This window comes from Oryza brachyantha, chromosome 4 (genome assembly GCF_000231095.2).
Source record: "Oryza brachyantha chromosome 4, ObraRS2, whole genome shotgun sequence".
NCBI classification, from domain to species: Eukaryota; Viridiplantae; Streptophyta; class Magnoliopsida; order Poales; family Poaceae; genus Oryza; species Oryza brachyantha.
The window spans coordinates 17794554-17816213 of record NC_023166.2 but is presented as its reverse complement, the minus strand read 5'-3'; the positions used below and the strand labels follow the sequence as shown (position 1 = coordinate 17816213).

The window sequence follows — 21660 nt, the reverse complement described above, 5'->3', positions numbered from 1 at the left end:
ATGTCAAAGATTTGATAAAAAAATTTTGGAGACTAAAGCCGACGCGGCCATACCGCCAGCGGCTATCACGTCGCTTTCGCCGTCGCCGAACTCACCCCCCCCCCCCCCCCCCCCACCAAGACGTCCAAGCCCAAGCCTCCCTCGTGTGGCGGGGCGCGGACGTGACGTGTGTCGGCGCCCGGCCGTCGTCCCGCCGACCGAGCTCGGTGCGTCGTGCCGGCACCGGGGCATCGATCACTCGTGAGCTGCGGCACGGCCCGGCACCCGCGCTGCCGTTTGTTTGTTTGTTTTGGGAGCGGTGGTGCTCGGTTGCGTGTATGCGTCGGCCGTTTCTTGGTCGAGACGAACTGCATGCCTGCCTCAGCCGTGGCTCATTTTTGACCGTCTTCTAGACTGGTTCGAGAAACACGTTCTTTGCCGGTGCATGAACCGTCAGCATGCGAAAGAGGCCAAGAGTTTATATTTTGTTCTCTCCTTTTTTTTTCTCAAGGGTGAAACTGTCGAAGAAGCCACACATACATAGCACATTGCAGTTATGCAACTTGTGCAGGATGCGCTCTCCAAGGCAAACACTCAACCGAATCTGGGCAGGAGAAGTGTGGTAGTACGTCAGTAGTTGACTACGACGAACAAGAGTGAAGAGTCTAGCTAGCACGTGCCACTTTAAAGGACTCATGGGGCATGGGCTATGGGGTCTGATGAGCCGTGTGTTGTGCTCACATGCTCTGATCTTCCTTCCTGATGAGATGGTAATTCGTCGTTGCAGATTTGCAATGAATGTGGACTGAATCTCTCATGTGATTTTCTCACGCTCCTAATATAATTTCACAAGAGTTCCCATGCGAATTTGAATAGTCACACTATATAATAATTCCTCTTGTATTTTGCCTGTAATAATACTTGTTGCCAAATTCAATTGAAGATCATTTTGTAACCCAATACCCACAAGGCACGGTGTGTAAAGGCAGAGCATGCAAATACACAGTACTTGCTACATTTCAAAATATAATATGCAATTTATTTGTTAGAATAATACATTAACCAATAAATATTCTATTAGAATGCAATGTTTTAAACTTTTACTATAGAATTGATGTCATTAAATTTATGTCTAAAAATATTTCTCTATGATTACATTTTAAGCAATTTTACCGTCATTGAGAAGTACCAGGAGATACAAAAATTTCAGTGTAAAATTTTGGTACCTCTTGATACCTAGGTACTAGGAGGTATCAAATTTTACGCTAAAATTTTGGTATCTCAGTACCTACTCAAATACCGTAAAATAGCTCTTACATTTTTATGTCGCATAAATGATACTTACTTTGGACATAATTAGTTGACATTTCGGTCAACAAAGAAAATAAGTCTAAATGTTCATCTTAAACTACAGGAGAAAATAATGGAAGTTAGTGTGTTCTTACAACAATGGTTGATCAGAAACCTTGTCTTAGTAAGATACTAAGATAAAATGTGTCTTAGCGATTATGGTTAAATCAAAAAAATACTATGTCTTCAAATAAATAATGAATGAATATGAAAGAGATGATAATTGAGAATAAAATGAGAAGAATTTAAGTATGGAGTGATTAATATGATAAATAGTATTTGCTATAAATGGTTATATTTTTGATATCTGAATTAAATCTAATTATGTTTTGGAAGGGATAGTACATGTAGGTTAAAACGTTTTACCCCTTTGTTCCAAAATAAACCAATCTTTTATTTTTTTAGCTTAGCTACAATGTTTAACGCTTTGTTTTATTAAAAACTTACGATTAATATTTTTGTTTTTATTAGATGATAAATTATAAATTTTCAAATAAGATAGATGGTCAAACACTGAATATGAATGATTAAAAGTTTGTTTTATTTTGAAATTGAGGGAGCTGAATATGGATGATCAAAAGTTTGTTTTATTTTGAAATGGAGGGAGTAGAACGGACGGAGAGGAGAGCAGTTGCACACGCGCAGCCGACGGCGGGCAGTAACTAACCATACCAAACGGGTCGCTATAAACAGCCGCCACAGACAACAAAACGCACTTCCATCATCATCATCAGCAGCAGCAGCAGCCACAGCCAGCGAGCAGCCGCGCGCGCGCGCCGGCCGGTGAGGTGAGGTGAGGTGAGATCGGCCGGACAGGACAGGACAGGCTAGGCAGGGGAGCTCGCGCCGGGCCGGCGCACGTCGTCGTCGAGGCTGGCCGCCGCCGCCGCCACCGCGAGGATACCGGCGCCGGTGCGCGCGGTGATGGCCTGGTGGCGGGCGAAGGTCGTCTTCCCGGCGCGCCGCGCGTGGGCCGCCGTCTCCACCCGCGTCCGCGCCCGCAAGACAGGTACGCGACGCGGCGCGCGAGTCCCCATCTCCATCTCCATCTCCACGGATACATGCATACGTGATGCTCCCCTCCCTCCCTGGCGTGCTAGCTAGTTCTTCTGTGAAAATTCCTATGCTTTCTTTCTCCGAGCCCGACCAAGTTCGCTGCTGATTTCATCTTCTTGGTCTGGCTATATCCATAAAGTTCTTTTCTTTTCTTGACGCGACGCCATGCGAGATCCCAATGTTTTCTCAGATGTTCTTTGCTTAATTCAATCGCATGTGGAGGGAGAGTTGTGTAGGTCGGAATTATATTGGAATTCAGTTCTAGATCATTTTACCACTTCACGGAGATAATAAAACAGTTGGGTAAGTGCCATGACTCATGAAGTCATGGGTCAAAGACTGAAAATAGCATCGTTGAACCTTATTTAGGATAAAATATTAAATTGATTATTGCCCTTTTTTTTCTCCTTTTAAATTCAGAACTTCTCGGAATTTAAATTTAAACCAACATGATATTATTTGGAATCTTCACTCCAAAATATAAGCAGAGACGCTGTTTGGAACTAAACTGGCAGTGCATTCATCATGCCCTCTGCTCCTGTTTTCTTTCTTCTGATCTCGTCTTGTCAGGTGATGCTCTCTAAGAGACTAACTGACGGAGCGATTCTCAGTTCCTGCTCAGTTTTCAAATACTTTTTTCAAAAACATACCATCGAATATTTAAACACTTAAATAAAACATTAAATATATATGAATATTAAAACTAATTACACAGTTATGGGGAAAATTGTGAGACGAATCTTTTGAGCCTAATTACAATATAATTAGCCATAAGTGCTATAGTAACCAACATGTGCTAAAAAGGATTAATTAGACTCAAAAGATTTGTCTCACGGTTTCCAGGTGAAATCTAAAATTTGTTTTTCGATTTGTATCCGAAAACCCCTTCCGACCTTCGGTCAAATGTTCGACGTGATCTTTTTACCAAAAGTTTTTACCAACTAAACACCACTTCAGTCTAACGTCTATGCCATCTGGGAAATGGAAACAATTTTGCTTAATGCAAAATCTAGAATTTCTTCCACCATTATTTACTCTTACAGTGTTGACCATTCTTCAATTTCATTCACATCAACCAATTTCTTGTCCATGGTGGAATGTGATTCTTTTCCACTACACAATGCTGCTGAGTGGATGATACTTTGCAGGTTAAGTCTGGAAACAATCTTCCTTTTTGCACCATCTCAGTTCCCACTAACATTCTCCAAAAATCGAGCTCATCTAATACTACTCAATTCTAACATGTGGGTCCAAGATGAAAAGTCTATGGTGATACGGTCCCTCTTTTTGGTTGCCAATCCAGCGATCACCAATGCTAAAACTCCTTTGTAATTCCAAAGGGTTTTAGTTTTAGTGAATTTGTTCCATAGGCAACGCCAAAATTCCAGCTTTGCATCAGGCACCAAACTAAATGCTCTTCTGAAAGTCAACCTCCCGGTGGGTACAACACAACAGTGAAATGGCAGCGACTTGCTAGGGACTACCTAGCTATCAGCACTGTACAGTGAGATCCTGCCATTGGCAGTACTACGTAGGACTGTACCACAATGCTATGCATTGCTGCTCCAGTACTATCCTCATTCAATAGGTGCACCAAGTGTCACACTGTCACGAGGTCGCTGGCGCAGTACACTGAAGATCAGTAGGTGCAAGGATATTATAGGGTCCCAAGATCAGTACCACTGCCAATTATTGCCAGCTCGATCGATCTCAACATCTTGCTTTGTCAACTAGCAGTAATGACCCAATCAAACATGATTGTACAATTAGTCACCCTGCATCTCCTCAGATCTGCAACAGATTCTGCTTGCTTTAACATCATGCAAGCAAATCAAAGTGAGAAAGCAGTAGGGACTAGGAGTATATTGTCAAGTGGGATCGTTCTGCCTGTTCTGGTTTGTGCTGCTTCTGGCAGCTTCCCTGACCTGATCGTGCCCAATAATTCAGACCGACCTTGCGGTATGAACTGAGATTTGCTACTTGCGGCTGCTGCCGCCGCCTCTGATCTGCACCGAAAGATTCTTCGCGGTTAGAGAGGTTTCCTGTACCAACGTCGCACGTACGCGACAGCACAATTAATAGGAGATAATGCCGTCCACGCGTAAGCCCGTCAACTTTTAACCACCAGCTTGTCTAGAACTCGAGACAAGGGGCCATGCATCTTTTGGCTATGCCATGAGCAGGACGCCGACACTGATCTATCTACTTGACTGGTACTGCTACTGGTCTAGTACGTACCACTATACTGTTTCGTCTCTACCGATTTGATGAGTTGAGTACTTGCAAGGAGAAAATCAAACCGGGGCCCGGGATTAACAGCTGAATTTCTCATGATCGGATGGACGTTGCGAGCCACTGATCGAATTGAGTGAAATTGAATTGACAGTGGGCTCGCTACTCGCTAGTACTGAATTGATGGTGCTGCAGTGTGACGGCGTCGGCTAGCCAGTTGATGAGTGATGAACTGCAGTGTGATGGCTAGCTAGCTGATGAGCGATGAACTGATGACTGGTGACGACTGGTCTCTCCATTTCTTTCATCTTTCGGAAGCCACTGTACTTTTCCTCTTTTTGTCCCAGCCGTCCATTGGATTGTTAATGCCATAGTAAAGCGACGTCACGATCAGCCTCATCGTCTTGGTAACAGCCTGTAAGCCTAAGCCAAAATTTGAATTTTAGAATTTAATTTTAAAGTTAATTTTAAGGTTCTTTATCATAGTTTATTTTATAATATTTGCTTTTAAAATGATAAAAACATATATGCAAAATTTTTACCAATAATTTATTTTGGATATTGTTACAATACCTTTTACTAGTAGTGTTTGTAGTATAGTAATACGTATTTTTATAATTAAATATTTTATTCGAAACTTTGTTAAGATATATTTATTAATTTATATATTTTAATATGATACATGATACCCAAATTTATCGTAAAATTATATATTTTAATTTTATTCCTATAGAATTTTTACTGCACATACACGTACTATCGATGTATTATAATAAAACCAGATCTGTTACCTTCAAAACAAGAACGGCTTATAATTATTTAAGAATATCTTAAAATATTTCTTTATTTTTAATTGCTAATACGCCGTTTTGCGTGAAACAATGGGCGCGGGTTTTCAGTAACTTGTAGCTCTCGTTCTCTCGGTTGGGGTTCGGGTCATGGTCGAATAAATAAAGGCCTCGTTGCCGTTACTGCTTATTGCAGGAATTGAAGACACTTTTCTTGGCAAGAGCAGAGGAAGAAAGTAGAGTGAATTGTTTTGATGTTTTTCCTTTTAGTTTGATCTCTAGATAAGGATGCAGTACAGGTAGAGGTAGCTATCTCAGTAGAATATCGAATGTAGGAAAGTGTAGCGTCTGCCTTACTGTTTGTTTTTCTTTTTGTTGGATCAGATGCCTCCCTAGTTCATCTCTTCGCATTCAGATAGGTTTTTTTCTTTGTCTATGTTAGCTACTGGTCCTGTACACCTGACTCTGAGGTCTGCCAATTTTTATAATGTTTTCTTCTACCTTTACCTTTTCTTTCTCTTTTGAGAGAAAAAGAGAGGTAATAATGTTATGCTGATATGCTCGTGTTTTTAGCAAGGACACATTCCCTTTCGTCCAAAGAATAAAGATACCGATCTTTTTTTAAAAAAAGAATAAAGATACCCTTGATTCAGCAATTGGATTAGATTTCCTGCTGGCCCACCTGTATCTTTGGAGGCCCAATATGTAATAAATCCAAAGCTGCTACTACATGTCTACATGGGCCTAAAGGCCTTAATGCCTTCTTCATGAGTAGCCTGCTAGGGCCATTACTATTTGACTATTCAGCATACTGAAGTACTGCTCCGTCCCAAAAAAATTAGATTCCTGAGTTTTATCCATTAAGCGTTTGACCATCCGTCTTATTTAGAAGATTTATTAAAAAATTAAAAAAATTATTCACGTGCAAAATACTATTCATGTTTTATCATGTAATAACAATAAAAATATTAATCATAAAAATTTTTCAAATAAGACGAAGAGTAAAAAATTCAATCCAAAAACTCAGAAATTCGCTTATTTTGGGACGGAGGGTGTAGGCAGATAGGGAGAACCATTCTTGCCAAAAACATTTTCTGGAGTAGATAAAACAAGGTTGGTAAATGAGACAAAAATCCTAGGACTGACAGAGGTGCCCAACTTCTTTTTCAGTGATGTTTGAACTCACTAACTTGTTTCTTAAAAGAATTACATCAGCATGGGTAAATTGACATCAACTAGAGTGGTGAGTTCTAACAAAAAAAATATCATAATTATCTTGCCCAGAAATTGTAAGGTCTAAAAGTAGCTAGCATATTTGATGCTTTCTCTCCACTTACAAAGTGGGCGAAAAAGATATTTCTCTGTCAGATATATTTTCTCTCTTTGTGGCTATGTATTATCCATGATAGCGACGAAACCCTTATCTGAACCCGTGTGCGTGCGTGCAGACAGTGGAGGCAGCATACTGAAGCTTCACGAGGATGTGCAAACCTGTGGATACAAGGACGTACAGGTGATGTTCGAGATTCTGAAATCTGAACTGGAGGAATCACGCACTCCCAAGCAGCGAAAGCCGCCGGCGGCATGGAGGCCGCCGTCGGCGTGGTCCAGCCGGTCGTCGTCGATCGCGGCCGCGCAATAGAGACGACCATGACACGGACACGGAATGGCAGCAGCTCTGGTGGCACCGGCTAATAAGAAGTTAAGAACACCAAAACTTAGTACTACTACTTCTACTTGATAGCTATTAGCTTGGTACTTAAATGTCTAATCGCAGTTGTCAGGCATCATCCCCCTGCCCATCTGTCCGGCAAAAGTCGAAAAAATTCAATAGCATCAGGTCATGAATTGTGACATAAGCATCAGAAAATCTGTACATACTTACATGGCGGCTGTGCTGAATTTTTCGCAAAAACTCCGGAGGAAAAAGATGGAGTAAGAGGGGTTTATTTTTCAAGTGTATTCCTATTCCTGTTTACCTATGATTCATCCTGTACCGTTTATGTTCTGTTGAAGAATCTCTAAATGAAAGATTTTTCAGTATGTGCCCTCCTTTGCTTTGTGAATTTGATGTAGGATAGCACAGATAATGGATTCAAACTTTTCCCAAGGAGAAGAAAATTGCAGGCTCAAAGTTTCTGCCTTTTTCTGTGCTGTGTGGGCTTAAGTGGGTTTTGGCAGATGCAACTTGTAGGGTTCATGTCATGCCAGAAGTTGACACTTAACAGAACTCAGCAACCCCAAAGAAGCAACCCGTTGTATATGGTCCTATGGGCTGTGGATTTCCCTTGTCATGATGCCATCCTAGTCTCGTAGCTCATGCCTCCACTAATCCTTTTATTAATAACATGAATTTGGTCTGAACATATACTGGCAAGCAGCATGATTGTACATGCTTAATGCATGCTTTTTTGTTCGGTAGTAGTAAACATATATATTTTTTTTCATTCTGATAAGCTTGGTATCAATTTGAATTTGGCACAGCAACTAAAGTGTATCCATACACTGAGCACAAGATATGCTCTGGAGTCTGTACGCTCAAAATGGAGAAACCGTTTCAGAGTTCTTGGTGATACTCTAATCTTTGTTTTTTGGCAACTTGCTGTGGCTCTTTTCATCATGAAGCTGACAGAAATATGAGGCGTATAAGAAGCATATTATACAGGATTGTGTGTATATTGACATAGCGTCAGCTTGCAGGTTTGTTGAAAGTGAAATTATTTGTTGACAGGAAGACATAAGTCAGGTAAGATACTTCCAAATTTGCTACCTCAAACCTCTATGTATTTGTTTGAAGGAAATGTATCAGATGCAATACAAATATCAAGAAAGCTACAGTACTTTTTAAATCATCTCTGTTCAAACATTTTTTTTAGAATAATTATCCTAACTCTAAATAAGACTGAATACAGTTAATCTCTTATCCTCTCACTTGGAACACTTTCTACTTCTAAGGGTGAAAGTGACTAATTGGAATATTAAGGGGGCAACTGAAAGGGAGGCCAATCAAGCACTCTGAAGTATGATTTTTTTTAGGAAGCTTTTTTTTAGGAAGCTAAGTGCTAAGAGAACTAAATAAAAGAGATTAAGAGATGGTTGCCATCCAAATCGTGCCTTGCCGTGCCGTGTCGAATTATGACACCAACAGCAACACACTGAAAGGCACCTCAATCCAAAAACAAAACACAAAAACCTAACCATTTCTCTTCTGATTGTTGCATTATGTGATTTCACAGACCTGCAGCTTAATTAGTAGGCCAAGGTATTGAAAACAAGCTAATTGCCAATTGCCAAGAACCTACCCCTGTCAGAGATGCAAAAAGGAAAACCCCTTTGGACGGCATAAGCTATGCATGAATCATAACAAGAACAGAATAGAATTATGATAGTATGGTGTTGATACTTGATACAGCCCGAGAAGAATATAAAAGGTACAAGATGGTCAGAGGACCGAGGCCACCATGAGAATGCAAAGGAAAGCAAAGACAGGTTTCCTGATGTGTGTAACTTTGGCTAACACAAAGTGCAATAAAAAAAAAGGTTCCTAGTTGCATAATTGTGTTAGCTTGCTTCTTTGATTCCTCTTGTAATCATGTTGACACAAAGGAGGTGAAAAAGGATGCCACAAGGCTTCAGAGTCATGCCTACCATGATGCATATATGCAAGGAGTGCAAATGAAATCTCCAAATCCTAAAAGGTCTCGGGATTGAGGCAATTAAAATACAGTCGGCCTTACAAGACAGTACAACGCAGGCGAAAACTACAAGAATATCGACGTCTCTGAAAATAATCCAGTGAAAATCTTTCTAGGATTGTAACTTTGGATCATGTTCATGTATGTATCTACATATTCAGATATCAACATCCGTTGCCGATCTCAACAACTGGAGACGACAAGAGGCCATTTGACGGAGCTCATGTTGTTGGAATTGTTCAAAGCCAACTACCTCTGAAAAACAACCTGCCAAAGAGAATCCCATGGTTCAGTGGTTCATATCAAGACATGTGTACTTAAATTAGTAAGCTATGGTGGCCTAATCCAACCGGTGTACTGTACTGTCCATAACTGTCTTGCAACCAATTTGACCAAAGGATGACACAAGGGTAACAGTTTCTTTTTTTGTCTCTGACCGTTGGCAGTTGCTGGCTGCTTGGTGTAGGATTCTCCAAGATTTCAGCTTCACTTTTCTTGGAACATCAGAATTCAGAACATACAGTGTACATGTGCGTTCAACAAGAAATCGACTTAATTTTGCTTTTATTTTCAACAGCATAACTGAAATTAAGGATGAAATGAAAGGTAAGGAATTGAAATTCAGAGTAGCAGCCAGCAAATCCCGTACGTCAACTGCCGATTCCTTTTGGTCGCCTAGCTTTCTCTCTTCGGTGCCGGCCTGCATCACCATCATCGCGCTGCTAGTGGCACGGTTCAGTCCAACTCCAACTCCAAGCCGGCCACACACACATAGCCACCAATTAAGAAAAACTTTTTAAGTAGCTTACACCAAACAAAAGATAAAGCGGAAAAAACCATCATGTCACATGCATGTACACCCTAATTTTGCTGAAGAATTAGTTGACCACTTCATGTATTTGCTCTAATCTTGAAGTATTTTTGGATTAAAGATAACTCTAGTGAGATAATAATGAGATTATACTCCCAACTTTGAGTATATTTCTATTCAGACAGCTGGGGATAAGAGAAGAAAAAGGAAGTAAAAGCATCCTATGGAGCCGTCTACACAAGCCACCTCACTCGTATGAAAATGATTTCTAATCAAATTTGTGCCGTATAAGTCAGACCAAGGCGTGAGCCACAAACTACAGGGAATTGTAGATAAAAAAAATTGTCTCCTTTTTTATCCTGCCCTCAATTTGAATAATCCAGAGATCGCCAAGTCGGCAGCATGACGATATCAGCCTTTGGCTGGCCGTTGTTTCTCTGAAGATTCTATCTCCATCTCTTGTGCAATTAGAATATTTTTGTAGATAAGTTTTCACAAGCTTAGGTTGGAGTCAATACTTGATAGTATGTGTGATGTGTTGCATCCAAATGAAAGCTCAGTTGTTATCAAGTACTACTCCATAGACAATTAACTCTGCTATATCATTAAGAAATCGACCTGAATTATGGTGAGCAAAGACTGAAATTCAGCAAACTAAAATAGATCAAACCAATTATGCAACCTCTCCACTCTGATTTTACGGAAAACACAGACTAAAAATAAGCTAAGTACTCAATGATACTTTACACTTTACAGCCTCATCCCTAAGTTGGTAATCCAAAAGCTTTGGTCCGTCCTAACCAAAATAACCAATTAATCCATGCATCTCTGATCACACCACAAAAAGTAAGTACTAGCTCAACAAATTTTATTGCCCTTTACAACATGGCATGCCACCCAAAAAATTAACACGGTACCATAAAAGAATGCCTATTTCTGTAATTTCACACATTTTTTATAGCACAAAGTTTTATTTTGGGAGATATTTTATACTACAGCAATCAAACCATGTAGAAAATATTACCGAAGTTTCATAATGCGACGCAGGAAACACTGATGCTGCTTCACAGGAAAAAAGAAGAGGAAAAAAAAAAGAGAGAGAAACACGCAGGCTGCAGGAGTGGCCCCACCTGTCAGTGTCCGTGCGGGTCCACCCGCGCGTCGATACGGGCGGCAAGTTATCGGGGGCAGGGGAAGTTGGGTGGTGGGGGCGGTTCCGTTTGAGCGGGCCCCACGCCGGCCGCATCTACCGCCGTCCGTTCCTGCTCTCGCGCCACATCTGACGGTCCGGATCCGATCCCGGCGGGCCCCGCGACCCCTCCCTCCTCTCTTCTTCCTCCTCTTCTTCGTCTTCGTCTCCGTCTCTCTCATTCCTCCGTGTGGTCTCCGGCATGTATATATAACAACTCCACCGATTCTTCCTATCCCTCCCTCCTCTTCCTCTTCCTCTCTCCGACTCTGGAATGGTCTCTCTCTCGGTCTCAGGCTCTTCTTGTTCTTGGCCTGCTTCTCGATTTGATTAGCAGCAGCCGGGAGAAGGAAAAGGTTTGGCTGCTCTTCTTTTCTTTTTTTTCCCTACCTCTCGTACGTGTGCATCTTGTTCCGATGTTAGCTGTGTTGTCTCTCCGATTGATCCTGTCTCTGTCCTGTGATAAACCCGACCTCCACCTGCGTGTGTTGGTGACTGCGTATTGGTTTCTGTCTCTTTTAGCCGATTCAGGTCTGGTGTTCTTGTGAGGTGGTTTCTTCCTTTCCCTGCGACGAGTACTGGCACAGAAAGGTTTAGATTTTAGAATAGAGGTGGTACTGATCATCGATCGATTCTTATTATTAGTTTCTTGGGATTTGCAAGGCTGTGGGGCTCCATGGAAGTTCCGGTTTCTTGTTCTTCGCAGCCAATCGTTTTTGTTCTTCTCCATCATCATCATCATCCTCGGATATCGCTCTGTTTTTTTTTTTTTTGGCGTGCCAAATTAAGCAAAAGAGAAGTTTGTATAATACTCCACTGAAATATGTTTATTAACCTGCATGTTCTGATTGCTTGTGCTGTGTGGTCTTAAACCCAACAGTTCTCTAATTTAATTTATCTATTCTTTTCAAAAATTTTGCCGGTTTTATTCAGTTATTACAAATACTGTTTCATATGGGACATATATGAAGTTCCATGTGGAATTCGTACGTGTCAGAACTCCCCTTACATCTGAATATCTGGTTCCTGAAAAGAGGAAGCAGCTTAACTTTCGGTTTCGATACAGTACCGAACTACTCCATAGACCGGTATGTAGCCTGCTAGGGTGGGTAACTGTGTATAGGCCAAGCAATTGACTTTTTTTTTTTTGACATAAGAATTGTCCTTTCAGAATAGAAAGGAAATTATTTCAATTAGATAGTGTTATAGGGAGAAAAAACTGTGGCAACTTCCTTCGGTTGACATATATGTTTTGCTTCTTCTATAAACATGAAAACTTACAAAAAAGGGTAGACTAAATAAATAATCATATAGGTAAAACAAGGGTGCATGAAGGGCTATCTATTTGAGCTTCAGAGTTACATCTCTAGATATGTGAAACAACTTGCAACAATACGACGTTTGGCATCATTTTTGAAGTTTGAAAATTTTCATTACCTGCTATCAGATTTCCTTTTCCATAAGACCAACCTGGTATCAGAATTTATCGTGCTTGTATGTTGAACGAAGATACACTCCATCAGTTTGATCATGACCATCTTTTGTTAACAAACATATCCGATCTCATGGAGTCATTTCCAGTTTCAGGTGAACATCTAAGATGGATGACCACATGGGAAGACGGACGGTTGGCGGCCTTCTCTTCACCAAAGGTGGTTCAATTCTTCTCTTCAGAGAAGACAGTGCACGTCATAAGGCCACCAATTGCTGCACGCGACACGGTTGCAGCAGTAAGCATTTGGCTGGCAAAGACAGGCAAACACACAGGACAGCAGCAGCAGCAGCAGCGAAGGAAGCATCAGAAACCCCTCGGAAATCACAACTATTCAGAAAACCCAGCACAAGGACTCCTCAGAGAAGTACTGCTTCTGAGAGCATCAGCAGGAATGTTGCAAGCTCCTCTAGTGAAAATGACAATATGCCAAGAGAAACACCTGGGCGTGATTTAATTGCTCGTCTCAAAGAGAGGGTCAATGCATCAAGAAAACGATCACTGAACAGAGAAAACAGTCCATCGTCACCAAATGGATTAAGTGCTACTTCCTCAAGTAGTAACCGCGCTATCTCAAGACCATTGCATCGGGCGGCTTCTCGGATAAGGAAAGCAGACGAAGGTGCAAATACAGGGGCTGTAAATGTACACAGAAATAACAGTGGAGATACCAGGAGGAATCCAGATAGTGAAGTTGATGATTTCTTGCTAGTTGAGCAGGCAGCAAGAGAGAGTACTGAAGGGTTCATATCTGGATTCTTGGCAAGATATAGAAGTTCTCATCAGGGAAGATTTTCATCTTTGGAGGACAGCATAGAGGATGCAAATGGATATTGGCGCTTTGATATGGAAGGGACTGAAGAGGTAAAATTCATTCTCTCGTTGCACATTCACAATGTCCCTAAGAGATTTGCAAAATTACCTTCTTTATTAATGAAAGAAGCGAATTATTTGCAGACAAGCTAACATTGGTGCAGTGATAAATCTGAAGGATTTAAATTATCCATGACTTGCAAACCAAAATATTTATTTGCTTACTTGTCCATTGGTGCTCACAAAGTTCAATTCTACCTCACAGCTTGAGAACTACTTCATATTCAATGATCGGCACAGAGGGATGAGAATGGACATTGATGGCATGTCTTATGAGGTATGGCATCCACGTTTCTCTGAGGATGCTGTTACTACCTGGTTTTCCTTCACAATTTTCTCTATCACGCACATTTCAGTCTGCGCCTCTGCAGCATCTTTCATTTGGCATGACATGTTCTCAATTATCAGACCATTTTGTGATAATCTGAATTGTAGGAATTGCTAGCGCTGGGTGAGCGAATCGGCACCGTAAGCACTGGCCTTTCAGAAGACACGTTGTCCAAGTGTCTAAACAGAAGCATGTACATGGCCACAGCTCCAGGAACTCATGAAGATTCTGACAGAAAATGCAGCATATGCCAGGCAAGTTCATTTGCATCAGTGGATTGTGCATGATACTGTTTGCAGAGTTGGAGGAAATTGTACTGACCATGTAATTTTTTCTGCGTGCATTATTCAGGAGGAGTATTCAGCTGGTGAGGAGGTAGGCAAGATGGTATGCAAACATTACTACCACTTCTCCTGCATACAGAACTGGCTCCGGCAGAAGAACTGGTGTCCCATCTGTAAATCCGTCGCCCTGAATACCAACTAGAACTCTAGCAGTGTGCTCAAGTGTACAGATTCTCCATGAATGTTCTATCTAGACACAGTTTGTATTCTTTTTTGCTACTCTTTTAGATCGAATCATTCATTCGCATCCTCCAAACCTGTTGAAATTATTGGTCTCCTACAGTTCACATTGTACAGTGAGAACATGGAAAGGGATCAGGAAATAACTCCTGGAAAAAGTGAAGAAAAAAAAGATTCCTCTTTCTGTCTGTTTCACCTACTGTTAGTGCTGAGTTCATGTTCTTGATCTGAGGTGTGGATTACACAATTCTCTCATCAACGTCATCATTAAGTCTCTTTCTTAGGGTGGTGAGCAGTAAGTCTGGATAGAATTTGTTTGAAGGAGTAAACACTTCTTGCGAGGCAACTTACATGGTCGCTTCCGGACGAGTACAGGTACAGCCATCAAATGCGGCTCCTCGATCTGCAGTTGACTGTCACAGATGCAGACCATGGCGGAAGGAGGTGGCGTGTCCGCGTGTGCGGTGGACCAGCGCCGCCACCGGATGCTTCCGCCGGGGTTTCGGGTGACGGGAAGGCAAGTCCCGCCATCCCGCGTCTCCCCCGACGAGACGACGGAAGGGAAGGGGTGGGCTATGCCTGTCGAGCTCGGGAGCGGAGAACGCGGGATCTTCCGGGCGAGGCGGCGGTGGAGCTCACGCTGGGGGTACCAGCGGACCGGCGACTACGAGAGACCGGGTGGACGAGCCTCCTCTCACCGTCTCACGTACATGTGGGCCCATGAAGGTGTAGGGCCCACATGTCAGCGCCTCCACGCACATGATCGCTCTCACCTCCTTTCGTTCCACCGGCGATCTCATCGCTCATCGCTCCACGGACCACGGCCACGCCGAGCTTGCCCACCGTCCATGGTGCGATGTGCACAAGCACAAGCTTACCGCAAGTATCGCTGTCATTTTTGTTCCACTCCAGTATATCCGTCAACCAGAACAATTTTGCAAGGTCGAAGTCTGGTATTCTGACGAGTATTGGTCGATAGAGGAATATAAAATTAACCACGTACACTCGCAAATTCGCAATGATGATGATGATAATATCAATAATAATGGTGGTACAGGAAGTCTGCAAACATAATTAGCCAGATATACATCCGTGACGCAGAATAATACATCATCATTATCCACATGTCCAGCAGAACATTACTAAGTACTTCTATTAATCAGTAATTGAGTTTACTGGCAGCAGATTCCCCAAGATAGCGTCTGGGATAGTTTGTTACTTCAGTGTCTTCCTGCTTCTTCATGTACTGGAAAGAAATCGGCATTAAAGAAAAGGCGAAAATGGTAAGAAAATAAAGTGGACGGCAAGTAGATGCTAAGATGCAGCATCAGCACCAGCCAAAATATAAGTGCAATTAAGTGTTCCTGCAGAGCAAGCCACAGATTAGAAACAAAGCAGATGCTGCAGAAGAATCTATCAACAAGTATATAGTGTATTATAGGAAGGTAAGCAAATACTATTATATACTTCTGGGATTAAAAATTCAAGACATTTTTTGGTTGTGCCGATTTGTCTAAAATCTGGTGGGGCATTTGATGAAAATATGGCATAAATGATGGAGCAGGTTCCTGACATGACTGTTGAGTATGAGGTACTAATGGTATGCAATCAGCTACGTGCCAGATTGCTTCAACAGCCAATATTATTAAGATTTTCTGTCTTTCTACATTAGAGAACTGCAAGGCATAGTGGAGTAATCTACTTATCTGTACCTGTTACAATTACAGTATCTTTTCTTCTAAGTTCACAGCCAAGCCACCACAAAGATTGCACAGGTATAGCGAAGCAGTGCACCATTACCTGTACATGGTATAGCAAATGAGAAGTCTCAACCTTGAAGAACCTTATTTGGATCTAACTGTCCACTACAGTAACTGGAAGGAACTGCAGAGAGCTCCATTTTTCCTTTCCACTCTTCACCAGGCTTCAATGTAATGGGCTTCTCAATGGCTGCAGGTTCAACACACAACATATGTTTGAATTCCTCATCCCCAAAATCTTGTGTGTTTTTTGTCTTCTTGTCCCATGGATTCCATAAAACTACAAAGGGAAAAGTATGCACTCTGATAAGCAAGTTGGTACTTGACACAGCCAGATACAAAGATCTACAATCATATTCTTTCACAAAAGAGAACTGGTGTAACAATAAGCTTACCAGCATCTGGAAGCCCATCTTGCCGTAAGACAAATGTCCGTTTCTTTTCATGATCAATTATTGCAATTTTTGCGGGTGCATCTAGATATATTTTGTCAACCTTCATCACGACATTTACAGATCAGTATATGTAGTATCATTCATATCATTTAAGTGGTTTACTTACCTCTGATTCAAAAACTATAGCGTCCCCTTGCTCTGTGAACCGCTCTTTTCCCCTCAAACAGTCAATGTAGTCCAGTGTCTCCAGGCCTTCAATGCGCACCTCACTGAGGTAATTTGCAGCTTGGGTAAGCACAGAAGACAACTTGAATTCCCGAATTTGAACCATTTAAAAAGGTACATATATAAAAACATGACTGAAAATGCTTAACATTGTTCACAAACCAAGCGGTTGTACATGCCACGAAGTTAAATGAATCACCGTTGGTTCTTACAGCCCTCTATCAAATGTTGAAATGCCCACACGAGTATATTTATTCTTTCTAGAAAAAATCACTGCTTTATTCTAGAAAAAAATCACTGTTTTAACTGATGACAGCAGCTACTCAGATGGGCTACTTTTTTGTCGAGTGCTTCAGATTACAAATTAATCAATGCTTATGTGCTGAACTAAAAAAAGTTCCATCCACAATGCTACTAGGTTCGCACAGTATCTTCAAAAGAGGTGGGTAAGCCAGTAGTTGAGCCTTCTCTATTGACTGAATCTTCAGACAGAAAAAACGTATTAACACTAAAGTACACAGTTACTATTCTACAACATGTTCTTTACTAACTCATGTTTATCAGCCAAAAAATGAGAGAGAACCCAGACGGATTTGTTCTAAGATGTGCTTTCAAGTTTCAACTCCCTTTATCTATAGTCTATATTCCACACAACCTAAAATACAGAAAATAGTATGTCCCATGGTCTAACTTCTACACCTGGTGAAATACAATTTGCAGATGATCTACCCGCCATAAAATTGGCCAGATTATGCACATTGGCTCCTAAATATACATCTCATCTAGCAGACTAAAATGGCACAAAGGCACGTAAGCCATGCTTATGGCTCCATTGAGAGCCCAAAAGTCATGCACAAGAGAAATTCACTCTTCCAGTTCTGCAACCTTAAATAAGTTTCATATCTAAACTACATGAACTGATAACAGAAACAATGGAGAAAAATGCAGCATTTAGTGCACACACACCTTATGTCAGATACAGAGAAGTATGTGTGGTATGCAAATGTAAATGAGAATGGTCTTCCATCAGTGTTGTTGTTCCTTATTCGAGAAGTGAGAACCAAATCTCCTCCAGGCCCAAGAGCAACTCTCAATCGAAATTCAAAGCTGCACATCATTATTCATTCCAAGAAACACGGGGAAGAGTAGGGGAGTGAGACTAACATACACAAAAAGAAAGGAACAAAGCATAAGCTGGTTAACACAAACCTATGAGGCCAAATCTTGAGATCTTCTTCAGAAGGCTTCAGAATAAGATCAACAAAAGCTTTAACAGCAGCGTTTGTTGGGAAAGGTGGAGGGTTATCATCAATAGCCCAGAATCGATTCCTTGCAAATCCATGTTTCTCGAGAATTCCATGCGTTCCAAACTGCATTTATATGGTTCATTTGGATAATTGGGAGAGGCAAGTTTTTTTTTTCTAGCATGAATATACGAGAAGTCATTATAAATGAATTGCCATACTTGGGGAAAGCAAATGGGTATGCCGCCACGAATTGCTTTTGGAGGCTTAAAAGTGGCCTGAAAAGGAAGAATTTTATTTCAACACTATGGTTTGGAAATGCTCCTATTAAATACAGTAGCAAAGAACAAAACAAATATTACGTCACATTGTCGCTTAATTGGACTACACATCAATTGGAGCAGAAGAAACAATTAAAGAATATAAGTGCCAAGATATCCAACGGTCTTGACCTAAGAATGTCCTAGTGAAATTAAAAAAAAATCTAATTAATGGCCAATTTTATTATTAGGTCTGGGGACAAAGATGACAGGGATGTAGCGCCAATGCATCTCATGCAAATCCATCAATATATCAAATTAATAGCCTAGCAAATGAGGTCATCCATGACCTCATGAGTGCTTTCATACCTTGCTACTGACAAAAAGCAATTCATCCCCACGGTCATTCTTCCAAGAGGTAACTTGACCTCCATATAGATGGACCTAGCAAAAGACAAGATATTCGATTAGCTACAAGAGTTAAAGCCTGAATTATTAAAAGTGATAACAATAATAAATTTCATGTAGGGTCCATGCCCAGACCATGAAGAGTTGTCTTCTTCCATATTGATAAACCTTGAGTTTGGATAAACAAACTAAACTACATCAGCAAGAACACGACACATTTAAAATGGGTGATCCAAAACCTAGCTACATGCAAGCACGACGCCCAAAGAAAAGTTTAGAAAACTTGGGCATAACAAATCTAGCTATAAGCTAAGTATTGTGTCAAGAGGCAAGGCTCATCTAGGTACCTACTTCTCATGATGCAACTCATTCACCTACTATAACAATAGCTTTGTGTAAACTCCATACCGCAGAACCATGTCTTCACTTCATGAGATCATATAATCAGTGAATAATTTCTACTAAGACCAAATTTCACCTTTTTGCTCTGCATTGTGACTCTGAATGAGCTATGCTCTAAGACTTATGCAGGAGTAGTTGTACTTCAGCCAAAAAAGAAGAAGAAGAAAGGAAGAATAACAGGGAAAAAAAAAGAAGTTAATACTGGCCTTTTACCTCTGGCCCCTTCATTGCAACAAATATGCGACTGAAAAAAAGGAACCAACTTGAGATTAGCTTGAAACTCTGAAGTTACCTATAGCACAGTTAAGTTCACAAAATCCGATACCTCCAGCATCCTATATCTAGTGCCAATTTCCCATGCTATGCAATCGAACAAGTCCATAGATACGCCATGATGTTACATGAGAAACTTCGCCAATTATCCTTACAAATACACCAAGAATCTATCAATCTAAGTTAACATTGGTATGCTATCCACCCCCCCTTACAAGCTGAAACTAAAAAACTCACAGGCTCGCAGGGGTCCCCAGTTTTGACAGCTAGTCAGAAATAACTTCCTATATCATCCACACTCAAGGAGGATAGGACCTGTTCAACAAAGGCAATTAAATGCGTATAGAATCAAATCCCAACATCTAAGGATTATCCATCCTAGAAACAGAAGAGGATAACCTAGGCCTTTCGCTTTCAAGTAACATAGTCGGTGCGTCTCCCACTGGGTTCCACAATAAGAGAACTGTCCGTATATGACTTCAAGTCTTTCTCTATCATATTTTACTGTCCAGCTATCAAGTTGTGAATGGCATAGTGACGTGTGATCAAAACTACACCACTTCATCGAGAGCAAAAGCATCTCTTAATTTCAGAAAATCACATCTCTTCTACCATTGGGACCAACACAGGGAAATTTAATTACAGCATTCTTAATCGATTGAACATCCATGACATGCAGGTGGCATAACGCGCAGCACCTAAAAAATGGATTTCCCCCCTTTTTATCGCAAAACTGAACTGCTAAGATGAATAATAAGCTTGCGATCCTAACAGCGTGGATCGCATAATGCAGTTCTTCATTTGCCAAAGCACACAAACCGCTCCGTTACAGCGGAAATTTCCAATGCCCCTCAGTAAAAGCTGCACGGCGATGGATCGACGCAAATGCGACTCGAAACGACTAGGGAGCACCGGAATAAGGGGGCGGAACGGGAACTGGTTACCTCCGCGGAGAAGCCCCGCGCCTCGCGAAGCACGACCTTCTCGAGGCCGGAGGGGCCCTTCGTGCGCTCCGCAGACGGCGCCTGCGGCCGCGGGGACCTCGGCGTCGGCGGCGAGGAGGCGGCGGCCATGCCACCACTAGCTCGCGCAACGGGAAGCTCTGGTGAGGACACACTCACAGGAAGCACTAACCCCTCCCAACTTCTAGAAGCGAGAGAGAGGGGGATAGTGGAATGGAGTGGAGTGGGGTGGAGAGGAAAGGGGAGAAGAGGACAGAGGAAGAAGGCTATTTATAAGTGAGGCGAGGAGGAAGAAGGTGGTGAAGCTGTGACGCTGAATTGTTGATTATTTTGGAGCTTCGTAAATTGAAGGGAGTTGAACGGGGTCAGTAATAGATTACTTTTTGTCATTCGAAATTATTTTAACAATATAAAAAAAATTTGATATCAAAATTAATATTTTATTTCTCACCAATCAACTTTTATACAATCATTAGTCTAATCATGTTTATATCACTTTATCTTATACCAATTGACTTTTATGCTTCTTTATTTTCACGCATAACATCTTCTTTAAAAAATAACTTGGGTAAATTTATCCGACCTCTATATCTAACTATCTAACTGGATATATGCCAATTTTAAAATGGTACCTAAGTCCAAGTAGGGAATTGGCCTCTCAAATAACCCAATCTAAAATTCGCTATTCGAACTCAAGTTAATGAAGTGCAAAATACACGTCATATCATTAAATTAAAAGAAGTCAACTTGAAAAGAAGACACCACATTCACTATAGAGACTAAAAATTATCACGTTAACTTAATAAAAGGAAAAGGTTTTAGTTGTTAGATCAGGGTGGGCTCCGATTATAATGGTATAGATTGATTGGTATATCGTACACAATATACAATTATATAAGGTGAGAGTTATATATAAGATCCACATGCAGAAATGAAATTTAAGTGTTGTATATGAAATCCAAACCTTATAGAAATATAAGATAAGAGTTGTTTGTGAAATTCAAATATAATCTCAATTGTTATATCATTTAGGGTCCAGATTATAACAATATAGATTAATCAATAGAGTTATATATAAAAACAGTTATATCTATATAAATATAAGCTAACATATGTATATAAAATCCAAATATAGTCTTAATTGTTAGATTATTGTGGTCTGGATTATAACAGTAGATATTGATTGATATAGTTACAATCATATCTATACAAATAGAATCTAATATATATATATAAGAAATCTAAACATTCTAGAAATAAAAGCAAAGAGGTGTATACCAATCTAAATATACTTTTACGTATAGTGTTATCTGTAGAAATAAATTTTGAGAGCTGTATATTGAATTTAAATCTACGTGAACCATCTAGCTTCACATAAAATTGTGTTGGACAATCCCAGTTTTTCTTTTATATG

At 40.8% G+C, this 21660-nt stretch overlaps 3 protein-coding genes across 7 annotated transcripts; 2 read left to right on the top strand and 1 right to left on the bottom strand.

The window, feature by feature from the left end:
- The first annotated feature begins 2038 nt into the window (after positions 1 to 2038).
- On the top strand, positions 2039 to 8262 carry LOC107304034. Of its 4 annotated transcripts, none has more exons than XR_005811665.1 (3): positions 2039 to 2338; positions 6854 to 7340; positions 7890 to 8262. XR_005811665.1 is itself a non-coding variant. In XM_040523420.1 (2 exons), exons 1-2 carry the CDS (start codon positions 2254 to 2256, stop codon positions 7045 to 7047), a joined length of 279 nt encoding a protein of 92 aa, XP_040379354.1. In that variant the 5' UTR covers positions 2039 to 2253; the 3' UTR covers positions 7048 to 7475. The 4 variants fall into 4 exon arrangements, 1 of the variants encoding a protein (XP_040379354.1); XR_005811666.1 differs by lacking the exon at positions 7890 to 8262 and adding an exon at positions 7492 to 7883; XR_005811664.1 differs by lacking the exon at positions 7890 to 8262 and adding an exon at positions 7482 to 7883.
- A 3076-nt stretch (positions 8263 to 11338) lies between these two features.
- Positions 11339 to 14505, top strand: LOC102712074 (probable E3 ubiquitin-protein ligase RHG1A). 2 transcript variants are annotated; one of them, XM_006652707.3, is made up of 5 exons: positions 11339 to 11456; positions 12688 to 13456; positions 13671 to 13742; positions 13901 to 14047; positions 14145 to 14505. In XM_006652707.3, the coding sequence occupies exons 2-5, from the start codon at positions 12701 to 12703 to the stop codon at positions 14277 to 14279; spliced, it is 1110 nt and encodes a 369-aa protein (XP_006652770.1). In that variant the 5' UTR covers positions 11339 to 11456; positions 12688 to 12700; the 3' UTR covers positions 14280 to 14505. The 2 variants fall into 2 exon arrangements, with proteins under 2 accessions (XP_006652770.1, XP_006652769.1); XM_006652706.3 differs by having other exon boundaries at positions 12682 to 13456.
- Positions 14506 to 15286: 781 nt separating this feature from the next.
- On the bottom strand, positions 15287 to 20502 carry LOC102711341 (putative glucose-6-phosphate 1-epimerase). The gene is made up of 9 exons (XM_006652703.3): positions 20229 to 20502; positions 18571 to 18645; positions 18163 to 18219; positions 17907 to 18067; positions 17664 to 17804; positions 16639 to 16741; positions 16473 to 16572; positions 16118 to 16357; positions 15287 to 15563 (listed from the first exon to the last, which is right to left on the bottom strand). Exons 1-8 carry the CDS (start codon positions 20355 to 20357, stop codon positions 16146 to 16148), a joined length of 978 nt encoding a protein of 325 aa, XP_006652766.1. The 5' UTR covers positions 20358 to 20502; the 3' UTR covers positions 15287 to 15563; positions 16118 to 16145.
- Positions 20503 to 21660: the final 1158 nt, after the last annotated feature.

Coding starts and splice junctions, on each gene's coding strand:
- LOC102711341 (XM_006652703.3), bottom strand. CDS start 20,357: ATGGCCGCCGCCTCCTCGCCGCCGACGCCGAGGTCCCCGCGGCCGCAG. Junction 18,068..18,162: donor TACCCATTTGCTTTCCCCAA/GTATGGCAATTC, acceptor ATATAAATGCAG/TTTGGAACGCATGGAATTCT. Junction 16,573..16,638: donor CTATAGTTTTTGAATCAGAG/GTAAGTAAACCA, acceptor GTCGTGATGAAG/GTTGACAAAATATATCTAGA.
- LOC102712074 (XM_006652707.3), top strand. CDS start 12,701: ATGGATGACCACATGGGAAGACGGACGGTTGGCGGCCTTCTCTTCACC. Junction 13,743..13,900: donor TTGATGGCATGTCTTATGAG/GTATGGCATCCA, acceptor TCTGAATTGTAG/GAATTGCTAGCGCTGGGTGA. Junction 14,048..14,144: donor GAAAATGCAGCATATGCCAG/GCAAGTTCATTT, acceptor TGCATTATTCAG/GAGGAGTATTCAGCTGGTGA.
- LOC107304034 (XM_040523420.1), top strand. CDS start 2,254: ATGGCCTGGTGGCGGGCGAAGGTCGTCTTCCCGGCGCGCCGCGCGTGG. Junction 2,339..6,853: donor CGTCCGCGCCCGCAAGACAG/GTACGCGACGCG, acceptor GCGTGCGTGCAG/ACAGTGGAGGCAGCATACTG.